At 44.6% G+C, this 20287-nt stretch overlaps 2 protein-coding genes across 7 annotated transcripts in view; both read left to right on the forward strand.

Moving 5' to 3' along the window:
• pogza (pogo transposable element derived with ZNF domain a) overlaps nucleotides 1-4977 on the forward strand; it is a 13052-nt gene extending 8075 nt beyond the window's left edge. For all 6 annotated transcript variants that reach the window (XM_071499941.1, XM_071499939.1, XM_071499938.1 and 3 more), the window contains exons 12-25: nucleotides 1-52; nucleotides 413-547; nucleotides 788-865; nucleotides 1011-1096; nucleotides 1360-1512; nucleotides 1789-1848; nucleotides 1945-2054; nucleotides 2295-2337; nucleotides 2429-2594; nucleotides 2666-3079; nucleotides 3164-3466; nucleotides 3590-3793; nucleotides 3872-4002; nucleotides 4371-4977. The exon at nucleotides 1-52 is cut by the window's left edge and continues 95 nt beyond it. In XM_071499941.1, the coding sequence (XP_071356042.1) occupies nucleotides 1-52; nucleotides 413-547; nucleotides 788-865; nucleotides 1011-1096; nucleotides 1360-1512; nucleotides 1789-1848; nucleotides 1945-2054; nucleotides 2295-2337; nucleotides 2429-2594; nucleotides 2666-3079; nucleotides 3164-3466; nucleotides 3590-3793; nucleotides 3872-4002; nucleotides 4371-4605 (2170 nt within the window). In that variant the 3' untranslated portion in view covers nucleotides 4606-4977. The remainder of the gene's footprint in view (nucleotides 53-412; nucleotides 548-787; nucleotides 866-1010; nucleotides 1097-1359; nucleotides 1513-1788; nucleotides 1849-1944; nucleotides 2055-2294; nucleotides 2338-2428; nucleotides 2595-2665; nucleotides 3080-3163; nucleotides 3467-3589; nucleotides 3794-3871; nucleotides 4003-4370) is intronic.
• Nucleotides 4978-9863: 4886 nt separating this feature from the next.
• LOC139634191 (uncharacterized) lies at nucleotides 9864-18662 on the forward strand. The gene is made up of 5 exons (XM_071500506.1): nucleotides 9864-10055; nucleotides 15502-15585; nucleotides 16016-16197; nucleotides 16883-16978; nucleotides 18008-18662. The coding sequence occupies exons 1-4, from the start codon at nucleotides 9992-9994 to the stop codon at nucleotides 16955-16957; spliced, it is 405 nt and encodes a 134-aa protein (XP_071356607.1). The 5' UTR covers nucleotides 9864-9991; the 3' UTR covers nucleotides 16958-16978; nucleotides 18008-18662.
• Nucleotides 18663-20287: the final 1625 nt, after the last annotated feature.

Genomic DNA, 20287 nt, shown 5'->3' on the forward strand with positions numbered 1-20287 from the left:
GAGAGTCCTGCGCAGCAACACCTGCTACCAGCAGCACTTCGCCAGACACCAGGTACAGAACACCTGCCTCTGTCACCTGCTGCACCTGAGGCTCCTCCTCCTTAAAAGGTCATAGAACAGGTTTGATGTGATGGTGTCCAGATGTTCGGCTGAAGGTCAGAGTTCATGTTGGCCAGCTGATATCGGCTGATTCTGTGTCTGAAGCTCAGGAATCAGATAAATGATGATTGTTTTCAGTATTGATTCATCAGATGATTATTGATTGACTGAATGTCGATGACAGTTGGTTCTGGCCACTAACAGAATATGATTGATTATCAGAACAAATGCTGATTTATCACCTGTTGGTCGATCATGGACAGAGTCAGAGTCTGGACCTGGTCTCATGAATCTGGTTTGAATCTGTTTTCAGAAGAAACACGTGTTCGGCTGTGAAAAGTGTCGCCTTCACTTCCTGTATGTTAAAGAACGGATGGAACACAAACTGCTGCATCACAAGACCCACATCAGACCATCTCAGCTGACCGGACTCAAACCTGGAACCAAGGTACGCCTCACCTGTGTGACGAGACCCTGTCACTTTAACAGAACACAGCAAACACGTCAGACTGTTACCTGTCAGTTCAGACAGGTGAACAGGTGAAGACACAGTTGTTTCTGTCAGTGGTGGTCAGTCTGGAGAAATGAATGAAACCACGTGTGTGTGTGTGTGTGTGTGTGTGTGTGTGTGTGTGTGTGTGTGTGTGTGTGTGTGTGTGTGTGTGTGTGTGTGTGTGTGTGTGTGTAGGTGACTGTGAGGACCTACTCAGTGGTTGGAGGACCTGAGAATGAAGAAGCAGTGAAGAAAGCTGTTGTTCCCTGTAAGGTAGGTGTGCTCCGACCAGGTGTGATCACAGGTGATTGTTACATATGGTCAAAGGTCAAATAACTGACCTTCTACACAGTCATCAGGACGGGGGGGGGGCAGTAGCAATGTAGTGAGTTAGCAGTTTTCTTCTCGTGTGTTTCAGGTGGTGGATGTTGACCCCCCTCCACCCCCACAGGAAGCTCCAAAGAGGAAGGTGGAGAGTCTGGGTCCACTGCTGTCCAGCCTCAGGTACTCTGACACACCTGTGTGCTTGATGTTCACAGTACATCTCAGTTTAACCCCCCCCCCCGTGATCCTCCTCCCCTCACCCTGCACTGTGACAGAATATATTTCACCTTCCTTTCAGCAAATCATAAAACATTTCATTGGTCACATGACCTAAAAACAACGTAATCACCTGCTACAGGTGTAGGTCACATCTGGTCTTAAAGGGTCTTAAATCATTCAACCTTAGGTGTGCCCCCCCCCCCCTCTCTCTCTCTCTCTCTCAGTGAGGAGGTCAGTGTCTCTCACCCTCGTCAGCGCTGTGTGGAGTGTCTGGGTGTGATCCAGGACTTCAGGACTCACTTCCCGTCCCTGGTCCACTGCTCCCTCTGCAGGTTCATCACCTGCTGCTCCACCTCCTACGCCAACCACATGATCAAGTACGTGTCTGCCGCCACCGATCATCAGTTAGTGATCGATACAGCTGCTTCAGTGATCACAACATTAACACGTCATAATAATAATGAACTTTAAAGCAAAGAATCTTTTACAGTAAAACAAAGATCAATCAGATGAAATAATTATTGATTTAGTTTCCTTCATCTCTGACATCATTCATTTCCTCTTCTTCTTTTGTTCTGAGTCTGAACCAGTTCTCTGTGTTCTGTGCCTCCTGGCTGTGTTGATGTGTTGATGTGTGTCTGTTGTTTCCACAGTAACCACGCCACCTGCAGGAAGAACCTTCAGTACCAGAGCATCTTCCAGTCAGACTCCAGGTAACTGTTAACACACATTCAACCTGAACTGTCACTTCAGGTCCGTGACAGTTAAAGCTGAACTATTGTGTTTGTGTGTGTGTGTGTGTGTTTCAGGCTGTCAGAGAGGTTGAGGTGTGGTTCATGTCCACTCTCCACCTGCAGAGGAGACGTGATGGCTAATCACCTGACCGAGAGACCTGAACATTACTGCAAAACACAGCCAGGTAAGACACACACACACAACACTGTGTTGTTGGTCATGTGACCACCAGGTGGCACCACAGTCCAACAGTGAGTCAGATCCCTGACACCATGACTGACAGCTCAGGTACAGGTGTTCAGTCTGGAGAATCCTGGGGCTTCAACCTTAGCTGTATTGTGAAGGATCATGTGACAGTGCCGGTGTTTTAGTGAAGAAGAAGAAGTGATGACATCATAAAGACGAACTGTGTGTGTCATTTCAGGGAGGAGCGTCGGCGCAGCACAACCGACACACAACTCTCGCAGGTAAAGATGAACCTTTTCTCCCTGTGACATCACTTCCTATAATAAAGTCAAATCTGATCAGAGGTCAGCTCCTCCTCTTCCTCCCTCACAGTGTGACATCACCAGATGGTCAGGGTCGTGGAGCCTTCGTCCCCATCCACCTCCTCCCCTCAGGGCAGACCTCCACCCAGCTGTCAGTCAAACTCCTCACCTCTCCCTCCCCCCTCTCCTCTCCACCTGCCATGACCATCAAGTTCCTGGGGCCGCGGCCTGAACAGGTGAGCGCAGGTGTTGTCTGTGTTGTTGTGCAGTGAGTCAGACGTCCTCTCTAACTCTGTCCCTGTCTCAGCCTCTGACGCTGTCCCAGCTCCCGGCCGTCCTCTCCTCCCTGTGTCACGGCCTCCCTCAGGCTGCTCGGCTCCACCACACGTCTCCTCAGGTGATCCGGTCCTGGACCCGACAGCAGGAGCGTGGACTGTGGAACAGGAAGTGGAGCTGGTGGATGGAGAAGCTGATGGAGCAGGTGTTGAGCCAGAGGGAGCAGCAGCTGGTGGTGAGTGAGGAGTCGCTGCTGCAGGAGGCTGCAGGAGCTCTGGGGGAGGACAGTCTGCTGGTGGACCACTACACCTGGACCATCGACTTCCTGTTGAGACACGACCTCAGTCTGCAGACCTCCTCCTCCACCACCTCCACCAACAGAGTCATGTTGCCCAGGAACATGAGGAGGACCATCCACTCGTTCATCCGCTCCCTCTGCTCCCAGGTCAGTTCTTAGTCTGACGGTAGAGGAAGTGGATCCAGTCCTGCAGCAGACCCGTCAGTGTGGTTTCATCTTGTCCCCCCTCAGATCCAGACTACAGGTCTACCCCCTCACTGTCTGGGCTCCATGGACGAGTTCTCCATCTTCATCCGCTCGGATGAATTCAGGACCCAGGACCCGTCGTCCCTCCAGCTGTGTGGTTCTCCTGAGGACCCCCCCGTGTTTGACGTGGTCCTCTCTGCTCTGTCTGACGGGACCCTCCTGACCCCCCTGCTGTTCTTCAGAGGAACCCCGTCACACGTTCCTGAAGGGTTCCCTGACAACGTTCTGCTGGAGGCTCGAGAAGAGGGCTTCCCAGACCAGGACCGTCTGCAGATCTGGATCAACAAGGTCAGGACAAGCAGCGGGTCCATACTGAACCTCCACCTGTCTGAACACCTCCTCCTTCACATCAGGGGGTCCCTGTGGTCACATGATGTCATGTTTAACCTTCTCCTCTGTGTACCTGTGCAGGTGTGGCGCCCCCGTGTGGCGGTGTCTGGGTGTGACCGCCGGTCCGTCCTCATGGTGGACATCCACCGCGGTCACCTGTCAAACCGGTTCAGAGCCGCTCTGGGCTCCGCCTCCACAGACGCGCTGGTCATCCCGTCAGGATGCAGCTGTCGCCTGCAGCCGCTCGACGTGTGTGTGACGCCGGTGCTCAGAGACTTCCTGCAGGTACGCTCACCTGACTCACCTGTCTGTGTCTGTCTGAGTATTGATTCTAACAGTAACGTGTTGATGGTCCTCCTCCAGGCTCGGTGGACTCAGCTGGTGTCTCAGGGGGGTCTGGATGGTCTGGGTCTGGGCCAGCTCGCTCTGACTCTGGCCTGCTGGCTCAGTGAAGTCTCCTCCACTCTGAACTCAGAGACCAGCATCCTGCACAGGTGAGAACATCTGGATTTACTCCAGCTCTTACTCCAGTCTTTATCCCTTCAGGTGTGTTTTAAGTTTGTCTGCTCCAGGCCACCGTCCAGAGCCACAGTCTCTGGTTCATTGAGCTCAGGTGGACTTGGTGAAGATGGTCTCTGGTCTCTGATCTGATCCTGGTCTTCTTCTCTGACCGTTGTTCAGTAACCAGCTGAGATACAGATGTTTACGTATCACTGAAAAGGTACCTGAATGCATCAGAGACTTGAGACGGATCACCTGATCAGATCCACCTTAGACCGGATTCTCAAAAGTGTCCTGCAGTGTTTCTTCTTCTGTGGTTTTAGTGTTAGTGACAGTCTGTGTTGCCGTGGTAACTCCACAGGTCGTTCAGCTCAGTGTGTGACCTGCAGCAGGTGGAGGATCGACAGGAGGCGGCAAGGATGATCAGAGCTCTGACAGAGGCTCTCATCCAGCCCCTGGAGGAACCAGGACCAGGACCAGAGCTGGAGCTGCTGGTGGTGATGGAGGAGGGGAAACAGGAGGAGAAGATTGAGAGCAGGGAGGAGGTGGAGCAGGAGGATAACGAGGAGCTGTTTGATGGAGATCAGGACGACTGATCCACTCTCTTCTTCTTCTGCTCCACAAATACAAACCGCTACTGAGGATCAAACCTGTGACGTCCACAGGACTCAGACCTGCAGAGGAACCTCCTCAGGTGTGAAGGTGAAGCTGATCTCAGGTCAGTCACAGGGTCAGAACGCTCCACCACAACCAGCAGCTTCACACGAAACCTCCACACACTCATCTATCACTGACTCCTCCCACTTCCTCCCGCCTCCACTCTTCAGAGTCAGCTGATGTTAGGAGGAGGGGGAGTGAAAATCAAACTCACCCTCAGACTGAAGTTTGTAAAAAGTGTTTGTAACTTTTCTCCTGGAAGATGAAATCCTGGATATTTGTGGTAAAATAAAGAGGCTGTTCAGACCGAGTGCGGAGTCTCTGTGGATCAGTTTATTAGGAACACCTGAGCTCCTCCCCTTAACCAGTGACACCGATTTCACCTCCTCATCACTGCACACCTGAGAAGACCAGACCCACAGGTAAAACACCATCTCAGCTCAGATCTGTACTTTCCCCCAGTCTCCCCACGGCAGTCTCAGCCCTTACAGCTGCTGGAGACACCTGCTCAGGTGGGACAGGTGTTAACATGAGGGACAGGTAAACAGAGTTCATCAGCGAGTCACGCTCACACTGCCTCCTGGATGTTGTGGAGGTGCGTTTGTTTTATTGTATCAGGCCGTCAGCTGACAGGTGTGACTCCACCTGGATCACCTGACCCACTGTCGTGTAACAGGTGAAGGTTCCAATGTTCATGTTCAGCTCTTTATCTGGACGTCACTGATATGAACGAGCTGGACACAATAACACACACACACACACACACGCACGCAACAAGCAAGAAGAAATGGGAAGGAATAAAATATCAAACGTGACCGAGGACAGTGGGTCTCCAGGTCCAGGTCCAGGACGTCAGTGGACTGAATGCTGAGGACGACAATGTTGTCTCTTCTGTGTATCTGTTGGCACCGAGTGTAACTGCATGAAATCATGTTTTTTTTATGTGCGTTACTGTACAAACACAAACACACACACTCAGACTGCAGCAGTCACATATAAACAAACACTCCCTGGAGAAACAGTGTGAAACATCCTCCCACCAACATCTGGACACACTCAGTTTTCTCTCTCACACTCTCACACACACACACACACACACACACACAGAAAGGAAAACAAGCAAGAAATAAAGGAAAAAAGAAGAGAAGGGAGAGAGGGGCAGAGAATTTGAGATAATGATGAAACGTTTGGTTTTAATCATGGTGTTGATAATCATGTCTCTGTGAACGCTCATCTCTGATTGGCTGATGTGAAACAAATGAGACTTGGTGAACAGGAGCTGGTTCAGCTTCATCATCAGCAGCTTTTCCTCCTCAGTTTAAACTCCGAACACGAGTCTCATGATGAACTGCTTCCTTCTTTCTGTCTTCATTATCATCAGTAGAGGTTGTCATAGTAACAGGGTTTTGTTTTCTGTTTGATACTTAACCGCTGGTCCACCTGTGAGTTGACATTATATTGTCAGTCAGGTGAGTGTCCCCTGTCTCCTCTGTCAGTTTGTCGCGAGTTGACAAATGTCAGAATTTAATATCTGCTTTTTATCCCCACAACTCTGAGCTGAGATGAACAGTTTTCTTTGCAGCTGCTTGTGTCTAAAGTTTGTCTGATGTCACATCAACATCGGTTCATTTGTGAGTCTCAGTGGACAGCCACCACACACACAGTCCCCACTCTGTACAGAAAACCAGCATGTGTCTCTCTCACACACACACACACACACATACACTCAGTCTCACGCTGTCCTGAGCTGCGTTCAGGAACATTAAACGTCCCTGCTGTCAGTTAAATATAGAAACCATGAGAACACCACGACTTTCCCAGCGTGCCCTGGAGCAAGGCAGCGACCCCCCAAGGATGGTCTTGATCAGCTGGGAAATGTATGATGGGAAGAATTTCAGGACAGTTTGACCCCCTGTGTTTAAATTTAGTCTGAGATCAAACCTGGGGACCATAGCATGAGTCCAGGACAGATAGCTCCAATGCTAACTGATGCTAACGTGTCCTCTGCTTCCACACCTGTTTAACTCTAAATAGTAATTTACACAATGACAGCGCTGCAGGTAGTATTAGCTTGTTGGCTAATGTTAGCCCAACATGTCTGTGTTGAACACACTGAACATGGTGTGAGTGTTGCTTTGAATAAAGGAGATTTTTGTGGGGTTTAAGGGTTAAATCAGTGAGTTGTGATACATGAGTGTATTTTATAATATTTTAGAGGGGAATCTCTCTAAATTCTACTTATTTTTCAATGAACAGCTTTTTATATTTAGATGTGAGAACAGATTTGTGATGTTTTCAGGAGTAAATTATTTAATGGAATTTTTTTTCATGTTGATATTTTGAAGTTTTTTTAAAAATGTTAACACCTCCTTTTTTCTTTTCCAGCTTTTTGTTCCTTTTGTCAATTTTTTCTTCTTCCTTTTCTTTCTCCTCTCGTTCTTCAGTCTCTGTCTGTTGTATTGTGTTCAGAGGAAAAGCTCCGGGAGTCTCCAGATGGCTTTTAGTGGTTTTTACAGACAGGATGTTCACACACACACACACACACACACACACACACACACACACACACACACACACACACACACACACACACACACACACACACACACACACACACACACACACACACACACACGTCCCTGTGGTGAGTGTGTGTTTTATGTGAAAACTGTGTGTGAACCTTCAGTTTAGTGTCTTCATGTCTGAACCTGGAGGAGTTTAATCAGAGGGTTTATCTGATGAATGACTGTTTTTTTGCCTCTGTTTCCCACGATGCATTTTTCGAGTTTCTCCTCGAGTCTTCAGCTGCAGTGAAGTATCATGTTATCCTGTGACATCATTTACTAGTGACTGAATAATAAAAAATTTCTCAAACATGTTGAAGCCGAAAGGTGAGTCAAGTCACCTGTCAGCTCTAACAGCAGCGAACTGATCCTCGTGACCTAACGACCATGTGACCACTAGAAACAGGTAAATATCACCCTCACTAAAAACATGCCCCCCCCCCCCAAACTAATCTATGTCTCCAGTTCTGATGCAGCCTGAGCCTCAGACCACTGAACTAAACTTTATCGATCAGTGTCCACGTTGACAGAGTCTTCAGGTGGTTTCAGCAGAGAGCTCTGTCCAACACCTGACGACAGGTAAACCTCTTCTTCACGCTCTCTTCAGGTAACAATCAGCTGCAGAGTCTGACCTTCACCTGTGGGTGTACAGGAGGTGCTGCTGTCCTCTGATTGGCTGGTTTCTCTGGTGCTGTTTGCAGGTGGGAATAACTAGTGCTGGTTCTTCCTCTACACTGACACTCAGGTGTTTGGTGTTGTGATCATGTGATGATCACATGTTTGTTGATCCTGAGCTTTTGACTCACCGTCTTCTTCCTCTGCTGTGTTTCATTCAGAAAAGTCTGCACTGAGACATCAAAGTTGTTTAGTTCATTTCTGTGTTTATTTGGTGTCTGTGCACGAAGCAAAGAGTCAATAAAGTTTATTGAAGAAAAAGGAGGACAGACTGGAGGGTGGCGTGGCGTCGGCTCAGGCTGTAATCTGGTGTGAGACCTGGATTAAACCAGATTAAACCAGCAGCCACTTTTTCAAACAGGTCAGAGGTTTGTTCAGATTAAACACTGACTGAGTGTTTCATCAGAGTCTGGATTAGACCAGATCCTGGATCAGGTCTGGAGGAGGCATGTGGGTGTTTTGGCTTGAACCAGGACTGTGATTATGGGAGATTTGGAGGTTTTATCTCAGAGTCATTAACGATTTAGAGACGTTCAGAGGAGACAGAGTGTTCATGTAGGTGAGAAACTGACTCAGGGTCAGTTCAGTTTGTTTCAGACTGAAGAACAAAGTGAGTCGAGTTCCAACACGTCGCATTAACAATAATCACAGATCATCTCTGAGCCGCTGTGATCTGACACACACTCACACACTGTCTGTGCATCAGATGTTTTATATTTTGCAGAAAAATTTTCTGATTAACTCTAAATGCTGTAAATGCAGCATCTGTGCTGTAATCATCCAGTGATCATTTATAATCAAGTTATATCCTTCATTTATTGATCAATTGTTTATTATCAGCAAATCTTCACATCTGAGAAGCAGAAACAGTGAATATTAAGACTGAAAGTTTGAATGAATGAAGATTTCAGCTGTGAACAACTTCAACTGGATGACACGACACAACACCCACAGGAGAAGTCAGAACAAATACAGTACCGTAGATCTGCAGATCAATAACAGTGGTGTATTAGTTTATATCAGACGTTGCAGCTGTGAACGCAGCTCAGGCCTGAAGTTCTTTCAGAATAAAAGCAGGAGGTGACAGTTTGGTGCTTCTCTGATTCAAATTAAAACTCTGACGGTGATCTTCCTTCATCTAATGTTCACACTAACAGATGGCATGCTGGGAATCCAGTGGCTATGCTAATGCTAGTCAGAGGGATGCTAATGGTTGTTGTTATGGGTACTGTCTCCAGCTGTGCCGACACAGCTGCAGCTGGAGGTGGAGGAGGGAAACATTTACAACAGAACTGCTGCTGTTAACGGACTCGTCCTGGAATAAAGTTTGATTCAAACAACCTGAACCTTCTGGAGCCTGCATGAGCTCTGACTCCCAGTTCTTCCAGTTCTCCCATCATTTCCTGAAAACCATCACTGAAATGTCCATATTTGGTCATTGCTGACATCACTTATGATGTCACTATGAGGTGTATTTCCCTGTGAACTCTATTGTAAAACTCAGAATAGAAAACAGACTATTGTTTCACATCCAGCTGTGATACAAGAAACAGGGGGTGGACAGATAGAGTCAGAGAGGTCAAAGGTCACTGAGCAGCTGAAGCATCGTTTAATCTCAGAGTCAGTCTGTTAATGTGAACCTGCAGACTGTAGACCTGGTCTCAGCCCCCCTGAGCTATATGTATGTGTGTATATATGTATATGTATATGTATATGCCTCTCTCTCTGTATGTCTGTCACTCTATCTCTTTATCTCTCTCTCTGTATGTCTCTCTCTCTCTCTCTCTCTCTCTCTCTCTCTCTCTCTCTCTCTCTCTCTCTCTCTGTATGTCTCTTTCCCGCTCTTTGTCTCTCTCAGCTCATGTTTGACAAACTGGAACAACCTTGGCAGAAGACCAGAACAACCCCCTCCTCCTCCTCCTCCTCCTCTCTCACACCTCCCTCCTCTCTCTCTCCTCCCCTTTTCTCTCTCTTCATTCAGAGCTTGGTCGATCAGGACATCACACGTCTGTCCTCTCTCTCTCTTTGTCCCAGTCTTTGTCTCTGTCTCTCTGTCTCTCTGTCGCTCTCTCTCTGTATTTGAATCATGTCCAGTGTCAGTTTTGTCTCAGTTTGTTTGAGCGGAGCCTCAGTGATCCTGCTGCTGACGGGTGAGTCCTCACTGTGTGTGTTTGACATCTTCTTCATGTGATCCCTGTGTATGTTGCAGCTGTTAGACTTCCTGTTCTCTCAGTGCGAGTGTGTGTGTGTGTGTGTGTGTGTGTGTGTGTGTGTGTGGACACACTGATCTTCTGTCTTCACCAAGAAACAAAGAAAAATGAAAAAAGAAAAACGAGAAGAAGAAGAAACCATGTTGATCAGGTTCAGACTCAGTTGTGTAATAAACAGCATGTGAAGATGTGTTGTACTGAGTGAGTGAGTGAGTGAGTGTGTGTGTGTGTGTGTGTGTGTGTGTGTGTGTGCGTGCGTGTGTGCGTGTGGAGTAACAACATGTTGTGTTGTTGATCAGTGGTTTTTATAAGAAGTCTCAGTATAGATTCAGTTAATTCGATTTTCTCTTATCAATAACAAGCTGATGTTTGTAGCCCCCCCAAGAGAGAGAGCCCCCAGGTGTTTGTGGTCTGACTGACTTTCTCAGATGAACAGGTTCAGCATCATGTGACCTCTGACCCTGCAGGGGGCAGGTTCACCCCTCTGACCTCAGTTATGTTTTATAACCTAATGATATAATTAAGTCATAATTAGACAGTGAACAGTCTCAGTTCTCAGCTGATCGTTTGTTTCCAATAACAAATCTATGATCAATGATTATTGAACTCAGGTCCAGAGTCCAGGAGCAGGACCAGGTCAGTGAAGGTCCACCAGAGACCAGGACACTGAGGCTTTCCTGTCTCAACCTGCGCTCGTTACAGACACACACACACCTGTCTGTTATTGGATCATTTGCTGATAAAAACAACAGTTGCTTCAGGTGAAGTCTCCTCATTGGTCGGTAGATCGTCCTGCTGTACTCATCCTCTCTCTGATTGGCTCTCTCCCTCTGGCTCAGTGACAGGACCTGAGGGAAACTACGGTCCCTGAACTCAACACTGCTTTAAATTTAATTCATCTTTAGTTTCACTGTGTGTGTGTGTGTGTGTGTGTGTGTGTGTGTGTGTGTGTGTGTGTGTGTTGAACAGCTGGTTTTTGTAAAGTTTGTCTGGATCATGTGACTCTGCCAACAAACGGCCCCACACTGTTACTGACCCCCCCCCACACACACGCACGCGCACACACACTTTTTTTTTTTTTACTTCCTTTTACTCTCCTCTGCTTCTATCCTTTCCTTCCTTTGTTTCCTTTCCTCTCTTCTTTCCCTTCCTTCCTTTCTCCTCCTCCTCTCTTTCTTTCTGTTGTTTTCTGTCCCTCCTTGATCTCCTTTTGTTTCCTTTCCTTTTTTACTTCCTTTTTCTTCCTCTACCTCTCCTGCACTGTCCCACCCACGCAGTTTGATTGACAGGTGATCTGTGTGTGTCACCTGGTTTTCATTTCCTCCTCTGATGAGATTGAAATGCTGTTAGTGATAACACACTCCCTGTTTGGTAACGATTAACAGCCCACCCCCTCAGTTCCCATCAGTGTGTGTGTGTGTGTGTGTGTGCTGACAGATGTGCCCAGTTGTTAACATACTGTATCTGATTTATGTCAGTGAGTGTTGTGCTCACAGTCAGACTTGACCTTGTGTTGTTGTGTCGTTGTTGTGTAGCTCAGGGACACTCAGCTGTTTAGTGTAAATGTCTCTGGTGATTTTGTGTGTCCTTGTTGTCTCTTTGTGGTCTGATCCTCCTCTGTCCCTGAGTAGTGTGATATTCCAGTGGTGACATGTAGTATTTACTGTACATGTGTGAGTCTGTGTGGGTCTGTGGGTCTGTGTGAGTCTTTTAACACACAACATATAACAGAGAGAGAGAGAGAGAGAGAGAGAGCCCAGTGCATCATGGGAATCCCCCAGCAGTCTAGCTCTATAGCAGTATAACTAAGGGATGGGTCAGGACATACCCGAGCCAGCCCTAACTATAAGCTTTACTAAACAGGACAGTTTTAAGCCTGATCTTAAAGGTAGAGAGGGGGTCTGCCTCCCGAACCCACACTGGGAGCTGGTTCCACAGGAGAGGAGCCTGATAGCTGAAGGCTCTGCCCCCCATTCTACTCTTACAAACTCTGGGAACCACAAGTTGACCTGCATTTAGAGAGCGAAGTGTCCTATTGGGAAAATAGGGAACTATAAGCTCTCCAAGGTACGATGGTGCCTGACCATGAATGGCTTTGTAGGTGAGGAGGAGGATTTTAAATTCGATTCTGGATTTTACAGGGAGCCAATGCAGAGAAGCAACACAGGAGAGATGTGATCTCGTTTCCTAGTTCCTGTCAGTACTCGTGCTGCCGCATTCTGGATCAGTTGGAGGCTTTTTACTGAATTTTTGGGACATCCTGACAATAAAGAGTTACAGTAGTCCAGTCTTGAGGTAACAAATGCATGAACTAGTTTTTCAGCATCCTTTAGACACAGAATGGGTCTGATTTTTGCAATATTGCGCAGGTGGAAGAAGGCTGTCCTAGAGACTTGCTTTATATGTGAAGTAAAGGACAAGTCCTGGTCAAAAATGACACCAAGGTTTCTGACTGTAGCACTGGAGGACAAGGTGATGTCATCCAGAGCCAGTATATTATCACATAGTGTATCTCTGAGGTGTTTTGGGCCAATTACAATAACTTCAGTTTTGTCTGAATTTAAGAGTAAGAAATTACTGGTCATCCAGGTTTTTATGTCCTTAAGACACACCTGAAGCTTGGCTACCTGGTTAGTCTCACCTGGCTTCATGGATAAGTACAGCTGGGTGTCATCTGCGTAACAATGGAAATTTATCTGCTGCCTCCTAATAATGTTTCCCAGAGGGAGCATATATAGACTGAAGAGCATTGGTCCTAGCACAGAACCTTGTGGAACTCCATGACTGACTGTAGTGATGATAGAAGAGTCATTATTAACATGAACAAACTGGAGTCTATCTGACAAATATGACTTAAACCAGCTTAGTGTGGTTCCTTTAATGCCGACCATATGTTCTAGTCTCTGTAATAAAATCTTATGATCGATGGTGTCAAATGCAGCACTAAGATCTAGCAGGACAAGTACAGAGACAAGTCCATTGTCTGAGGCTATGAGGAGATCATTGGTAACCTTAACCAGAGCTGTTTCTGTGCTATGATGGACTCTAAAACCTGACTGAAAATCTTCAAACAAACCATTCCTGTGCAAATAATCACATAACTGGTTTGCAACGACCTTCTCAAGGATTTTGGAAATAAAGGGGAGGTTGGATATAGGTCTATAATTGGCTAAAACATCTGGATCAAGAGTAGGCTTTTTAAGTAGAGGTTTAATTACTGCAACTTTAAAAACCTGCGGTACATAACCAGTTGATAAAGATAAGTTAATCAGACTTAATATAGAGGTGTCGATTAAAGGAAAAACTTCTTTGAGCAGCCTTGTTGGAACAGGGTCTAGAAGACAAGTCGATGGTTTAGATGGCGAAACTGTTGAAGCTCAGAGAGATGTACAGGAGAGAAACAGTCAAAATATAAACCAGTTACAGTGGACTCTGAGGCTGCTGAACTGGACAGTACATCTGAGCCGGCTGTGGGGAGGAGATGGTGAATTTTTTCTCTAACAGAGACAATTTTATCTGTAAAGAAGCTCATAAAGTCATTACAGCTGAGGGCTAAAGGTATAGATGGGTCAACAGAGCTGTAGCTGTCTGTCAGCCTGGCTACAGTGCTGAACAGAAACCTGGGATTGTTCTTGTTTTCTTCTATCAATGATGAATAATAGGATGTTCTGGCTTTACGGAGGCTTTTTTTATACACCAATAGGCTGTCTTTCCAAGCCTTTAGAGATTCTTCCAGGTTAGTAGAACGCCACCTTCTTTCTAGCTTCCTTGAATTTTGCTTTAAAGCTCGTGTTTCTGAGTTGTACCATGGAGCTAGCCTTCTCTGACTCACTACCTTCTTCCTCAGAGGGGCCACAGTATCTAGAGTTGCACGCAGTGAGGCTACAGTACTGTCAACAAGATCATCAACCTGTGTGGGTGTGAAGTTAAGAGAGCTGTTCCCTACTGCATTGATACATGGCAGTGGGCTAAGTACTGATGGGATCCTTTCTTTAAATTTGCTAATGGTATTGTCAGAGAGACACCTGCTGTAATAGATTTTTTCCCCAGATGCTGTGTAGTCCATGACTGAAAACTCAAATGTTAACAGAGAATGGTCAGATAAAAGAGGGTTTCTGGGAGAAACTGTTAGGTATTCAATGTCAATCCCATAAGTCCAGATGAACCAGATCAAGGGTCTGGTTAAAAGAGTGAGTGGGTTCATTAACATGCTGAGAGAAGCCAATTGAGTCTAATAATGAATTAAATGCATGACTCAGGCTGTCACTTTCAACATCTACATGAATGTTAAAATCACCCACCATGATAACTTTATCTGTGCTGAGAACTAACTCAGATAAAACTCTGAGAACTCAGATAAGAACAACATATAACACACAACACACCAGACTCCTGGCGCAGGGATGTGACGTGTTCCTGGATCAGTGCTACAGCCCCACGAACACGTGGATCTGAGGGTTTTTACTCTGTAGTAATTCACCAGTTGAAACTGATCCTGAATCTGTGAAGTGATGAGAACAGCAGGAGCTCCAGCGGGAAACTGGGAGCACAGGACGACACAGTTTGTCAGACTTTGAGGGTGAGGGCGTCTCAGGGAACCGAGGTGTGTCTGGTTCATGTGAAGGTGCAGCGTGTTTGCAGCGGGCGGGGTTCGTACTGTACCGTCCGCTGGACGAGAGCAGCTGGATTAACCTCAACATCAAGGGCGGGAAACACGCAGAGAATCTGCTCTGAGGCCAGAACGCTCCCAGACACCCACCAGCTCCCTCCGTCACTCTCTGCTGACTCTGTTGACGGCAGATTGTCTGATGGAAACAGACTGAGGAGGAAACAGAAAGATTCAACGTGTGGGAAAATCACAGGAGTTTATGGATGATGTAGCTGAGCTCTCACAGTGTCATTAAAGCAGTTTGTCATCCACACATACGAAGGTGATCACTGTTTATCAAATGTAATCTGGGTGTTGAGGAATGTTTTCATTCATTCCTCAGTCCACAGCACAGTCTCACTCTGCTAATGAGCTAATGCTTGTTAGCCACAGTGCTAAAGTTGTGAAGCAGACATTAGCTTGCTAACAAGCAGCCAGGACTTTATTGTCTGTATGTGTTCTGACTTTATTTCAGTCCTAAAACTACAAACATTGTCTGCTAATTAAGCTAACCCTTAGAGCTAATGATCAGGCTGGCACATTAGCTTGTTAGCTAAAAAGCATCAAAAGGGTATTTCTGTGTGTCCAGTACAGAGTGAGGGCCAGGACATGTTAGCCTAGCTTAGCACAAAGACAGGAAGCAGAGGGAAATATGACACTGTGTGATGTGTCTCAGGGGTGACAGTTGGACGTTTGTGTGTCTGTTGTATTGTTATGTCCTCTCTGTTGTGTTTCTAGTGTCCCAGGCTCAGGACTACGACTTCACACCATCTCCAGACTACGACATGGACTACAACGCCACGTTCGAGTACAGTTTCTACAGTAAGTCACAGTCAGCCTCAGAAAACACTGTGGACCACAGAGTTTATGAGACATGAAAAAATCCTTAAAATACAACAGCTGTCTGTTGATCGACAGGAAAATAATTTCAAAATACAGTGTTTAAATCAAATTTGTGAGGAAGTGTTTCAGTTGATTGATTTGAACATTTGAAATGATTTTTTTTCATTGAGCTGCAAACAAACGCCAAGAAAAATATATTTATTCTTGTCGTGTTATTTTTGTAGATATTTCAAAAATATTCCTGCAGATTTAAAGATTTCACACAAATGAATCAACCTTTTAAAAGTGACACCAATGAACAAACTGCAGGATTTTCTTTAAGATCTCAGATTGTGTCAGCTGACGGATGTTTACAGGTGAAGTAAATCCTCAGGTGTAAAGGTTTTACAGGTGTGCTGATGTGTTACAGGTAACACCAGCAAGGAGGACCTGGAGAAATTCAGTGAGCGATTCATCGACCAGGATGAGGAGGAGGACACGGGAGGGTCGTGGGAGGAAGAGGGGGTAGTTATTACCATGGCAACCCCCCAAGGAACCACGGACAGGAACAGCTTTGACGTTAGTGGCGCTGCATCACTTCCTGTTTCTCTGGTAAGAACGACAGATCCACTTACACCACAGGTAAACCTGTTGTAATTAAACCAGAGGTCAACGTTCACATAGAATCAACCATGGTTGCACCGAAACGTCAGACAACAAACAACGAAGTGCAACATCAACTGCATCAAACTATAAAATAAAAAAATAAAACCAGAGTCAAACCAGGTTTAAGTTAAACTGGAGTTAAACCAAAGTAAAACATCAGTTAGACTTCAGTTAAAGCTAAATTAAACCTGCATTATGTTCAGCCTCAGATAAACTAAACTTAAATCTGTGTGTGTGTGTGTGTGTGTGTCTCTTAATATCTTTAGATCAAAGTTTCACTGAGACGCGTTGAAACGTGAGAAAAGTGAAACCAGCAGAGACAAATGAAAACAAAGCTCAAGTGATTATTGATTATTGATCTTATTGTGTATCCTCATTTCAGAGTTCAGACTGGTTCAACTCATTAATTAGTTAATCATTAATAAGTTAATCTTCATTGATGCTTTTATGACCGATTCAGACCAGTTCAGACCAGTTCAAGTCAGACTCTGTGTTTATGTTCATTAATGGTTTTATGAACATGAGTCTGCAGCTGTAAGTGTTTGGTCCAGATGTTCTGCAGCTGGAGGAGTCCACTGGACCCTCAGTGTCACTGTGTCCCCGAGGCTGATCATGTGTTCTGTGTCTGCAGGAAATCAGGACGCTCGTCTGGACTCTGATGATTCTGATCTGTCTGAACCTGCAGCAGCTACAACACACACTATGAGAGAGGACACACACTCAGCAGGTCAGACACACACACACACACACACACACACAAACACACACACACATAGAGGAAGGTCAGGGGTCGTTTAGAGTCGCATGTTGTGGTGGAGGAAGTAACTGTACCACAATGTAAAAGTCCTGAATTATCAAAATAAAATATAATCAAGTAATAAATAACGAGGTGATATTATAGATTCAATTAAATCTTTATCAGCTGTAACATTAAAATAATTAATACATTCATGTAACCTGCACAATATTATTCTGTATTTTTACTTTTGCTGCTGATGCTGTTGTACTTTTTACTTGTAACAACTACAGTGTAGTATTTATACTTCAACTTGAGTAAAAGAGTAACTTTCCACCTGTGTTGAATTGTTGCGTAGATGCTGTTTGTTGTGTGTCCAGCAGGAGGCGCTGCAGCCTCACTCATCTGATGCTCAGCTGCAGACACACACGCACACACACACTGTCAGTGATAAAAACATGAAAACACTGAGATCAGCTGACACTGATGAGACACGTTTACAGTGTGAGACGTTTAAAGGTGGAAACTTAAAGCAGGAATTCAGACACCTCAGATTCTCCTCAGGAGTAGAAATCCTGAGTGAAACCTGCAGCTCGTCACATTTTCACCAACAACGATTAAACTGACTCAGTTTGTTGTGGTGAAAACACATTGTTCCTGCTCAGATCACTTGACACTCAGGTTTTCATGTGTTTAAATTAAACAAGCTTTGAGCTACAAACTGAACTTTAATGTGAGAAAATTTTACATCAGAGCTTTCACAGTGAAACTGAAAAAAACCGTAAAAATAAAAACAGAAACTGATGAATAAACATTTAATGTAATGAAATGTAATAAATCATTATTGTGAAAAACACAGTTTTCTTCCCCTGAGTTTATTTAAAAAATCTAAATATAATCAACTGAATGTGTAAAACATCATGGTGTCATGTTGTGGACTCTTGGAGGAAGAGAACAAACAGTTTGATTCATTTTAGTTTCACAGCTGCTGATGCGGAATATTTATGAAATGTTTTCCAGATGTTGTTGGGTGCGTTTGATCCGGCAGATACCAGTGGGGGTCACCTACCTGATCTGAGGTGGGAGGGGTTGCTGCCTCCTCTTTGACCTTTGACCTCTGACCTCAGCAGAAGTCGACTCCTCCTGAACATACCTGTCTGTCACCTCAGCATGGGACCAGGTGGAGCTCGGCCAATCACAGCCCTTTATCAGCACCTGATAGTTCTTATAAAAACTTTTCACAGTTCACTTTATATGGGGGGGACTCAAACAGCAGCACTTCTCACTTTATCCTCTTTTTATCTATTATAATTGTTCTGGAGCAAAGAAACCTGATTTGAATTTGCTGCTTGTCCCTGTCAAATTAAGTCCTGAGAAATATTACTGCTTGAATTGTGTTTATTATTGGAGATTATGAGACCAGAGAAAATGTTGTTTATTATTCAGATATTCGGAAACAAATAGTGTTTTCAGGATCAGAAATAGAAAATAAAATATATAAAAGTTTTATAATATCACAGTGAATAATGTAAATATATTTTCTTTTCATCAAAACACAAACGAGTAGAAAACAAACATTTTCAGAACAGTCTACAACAGATTGTATTTCATTAGTTGTTTAATATTTCTTTGTTTGTATTTTTCAATAAATTGAATAAAAAGTTGTGAACAGTGATGATTCGATGTAGTTGTTACTGTTCTGCACACAAACAGACACACACTCCATAAACACACAATGAAACAAAGAGTCTCTATAACAGACACTTTTATTCTGAAACTGCCCCTGTTTGAGAAATGTGTCTAATGTGTTAATTTAATTATAATTACTTTAAATTGTTTTTAGCATATGAATTCCTACATCAGTTCTTTTTTAGCATGTTGAACCAAACTGAAGGTCATTTACAATAAAGACATAAATATTAATTAAAAAAGTAAAAAAGGACATAAATGTGTTTATTTCTACATATTTATAAGTAAATAATTCTGCTTTTATTTATTTATGAACATGTATTTTTTTACATAGAGTTAAAAAATAGAGTTTATAGTTTAAAGGACTAGTCAGGTTGTTCATTATAAAATGATAATCTGATAATCTGTTATTGATAGTATAATATGATGTAATGATGTAGAGACACATTATACTTTTATATAAAGACTGTGTGGAAGTGTCTGATTAAACTTTATTAGTCTGAGCTGTGACCCACCTCAACTCTTTATCCTCTGTATGAATCAGCTGTTGGAGTAAATCTGACCCCTCAGTGTCTGCAGGGGGCCCGGCTTCACATGTGGTGGGTTTATTTCTGGAGGTTGGCGTGTGACGGCGGTTTGATCGTGATCAGAGGTGTCTGTTAACGAGGAACAAGTCCGTCAGTGTCACAAGCTCAGTGAGAGTCGATGAGAGGAGGAGGTGACGGACGCCTGAGGCTCCTCAGTTATTTCAGTCCAGGAGGAATCTGCACGACACGACGAGCCGCCGCTGTTTGTTCAGCCGCTCCCGTTTCTACCGTCTGAACAGAGACGGTGACGACATCATGTGTCTGAACTCCACTGAGCTGCTGCCACCAACTTTCAAAATGGCCGTGCTGTCATCAAAACACATCCATGACTTACAGGAAGAGAAAAGAGGCAGATTTTCAAATAAAAATGACACAATGAACATTTAACTAAAATGATCTCAGTAAAAATAACCTTCACGCTGTTCGTTACTGGTGTATCTTTAACATTTCACTCATCTCATCTTAGCAACGCCCCGGGCCCATATATCCGGCCAACAAGACCAGGTCTGGACCAGGTCCATCTAAACAACTGGGGAGAGTCACAACGTCACCTTTAGTGTCACTTGGTCATAAAATCTTCATGTATAGAACCAATCAGATAAAGTTTGGTTCAACAGCCTTTTCCCATGGGTTTTATTTTTACTACACGTTCAGGTTTTCACAAAACCAACCTTCATTAACCTCAACACGATTGGCTACATATCAGCAGTTAGTAGACGATTGGCTGTTTCAGGAGAAGGGTGGGGCATGTATCATACAACCACCATCTCTGTTACAGACTTTTCTATTTGTCTCAACAAACAACAACACAAGAAGTGACAAGTACAACACCGGTGAGTCATAAACTGTTCTGTCTTATATCATCAGACGGTTATTACTGATGCATTCATGTGTCTTATTATTATTATTATTATTATTATTATTATTATTATAATACATGTTCGGTGCTTTAATTTATGCCTGTACCTCATATTTTTACATGTTGTGTTAATAAAAGTGAATCAACATTAAATATTAACAAAGT

The sequence above is a fragment of the Trachinotus anak genome, unplaced genomic scaffold (assembly GCF_046630095.1).
Source record: "Trachinotus anak isolate AG129_WGS33_773 ecotype Australia unplaced genomic scaffold, CSIRO_AGI_Tana_v1 ptg000016l, whole genome shotgun sequence".
Lineage (NCBI taxonomy): Eukaryota > Metazoa > Chordata > Actinopteri > Carangiformes > Carangidae > Trachinotus > Trachinotus anak.

Bases quoted from the DNA above. Each gene is read 5' to 3' on its own strand.
- LOC139634191 (XM_071500506.1), top strand. From the start codon at position 9,992: ATGTCCAGTGTCAGTTTTGTCTCAGTTTGTTTGAGCGGAGCCTCAGTG. The intron at 10,056-15,501 runs GTGAGTCCTCAC...TTGTGTTTCTAG, and splicing joins AGTGATCCTGCTGCTGACGG to TGTCCCAGGCTCAGGACTAC. The intron at 15,586-16,015 runs GTAAGTCACAGT...GATGTGTTACAG, and splicing joins GTTCGAGTACAGTTTCTACA to GTAACACCAGCAAGGAGGAC.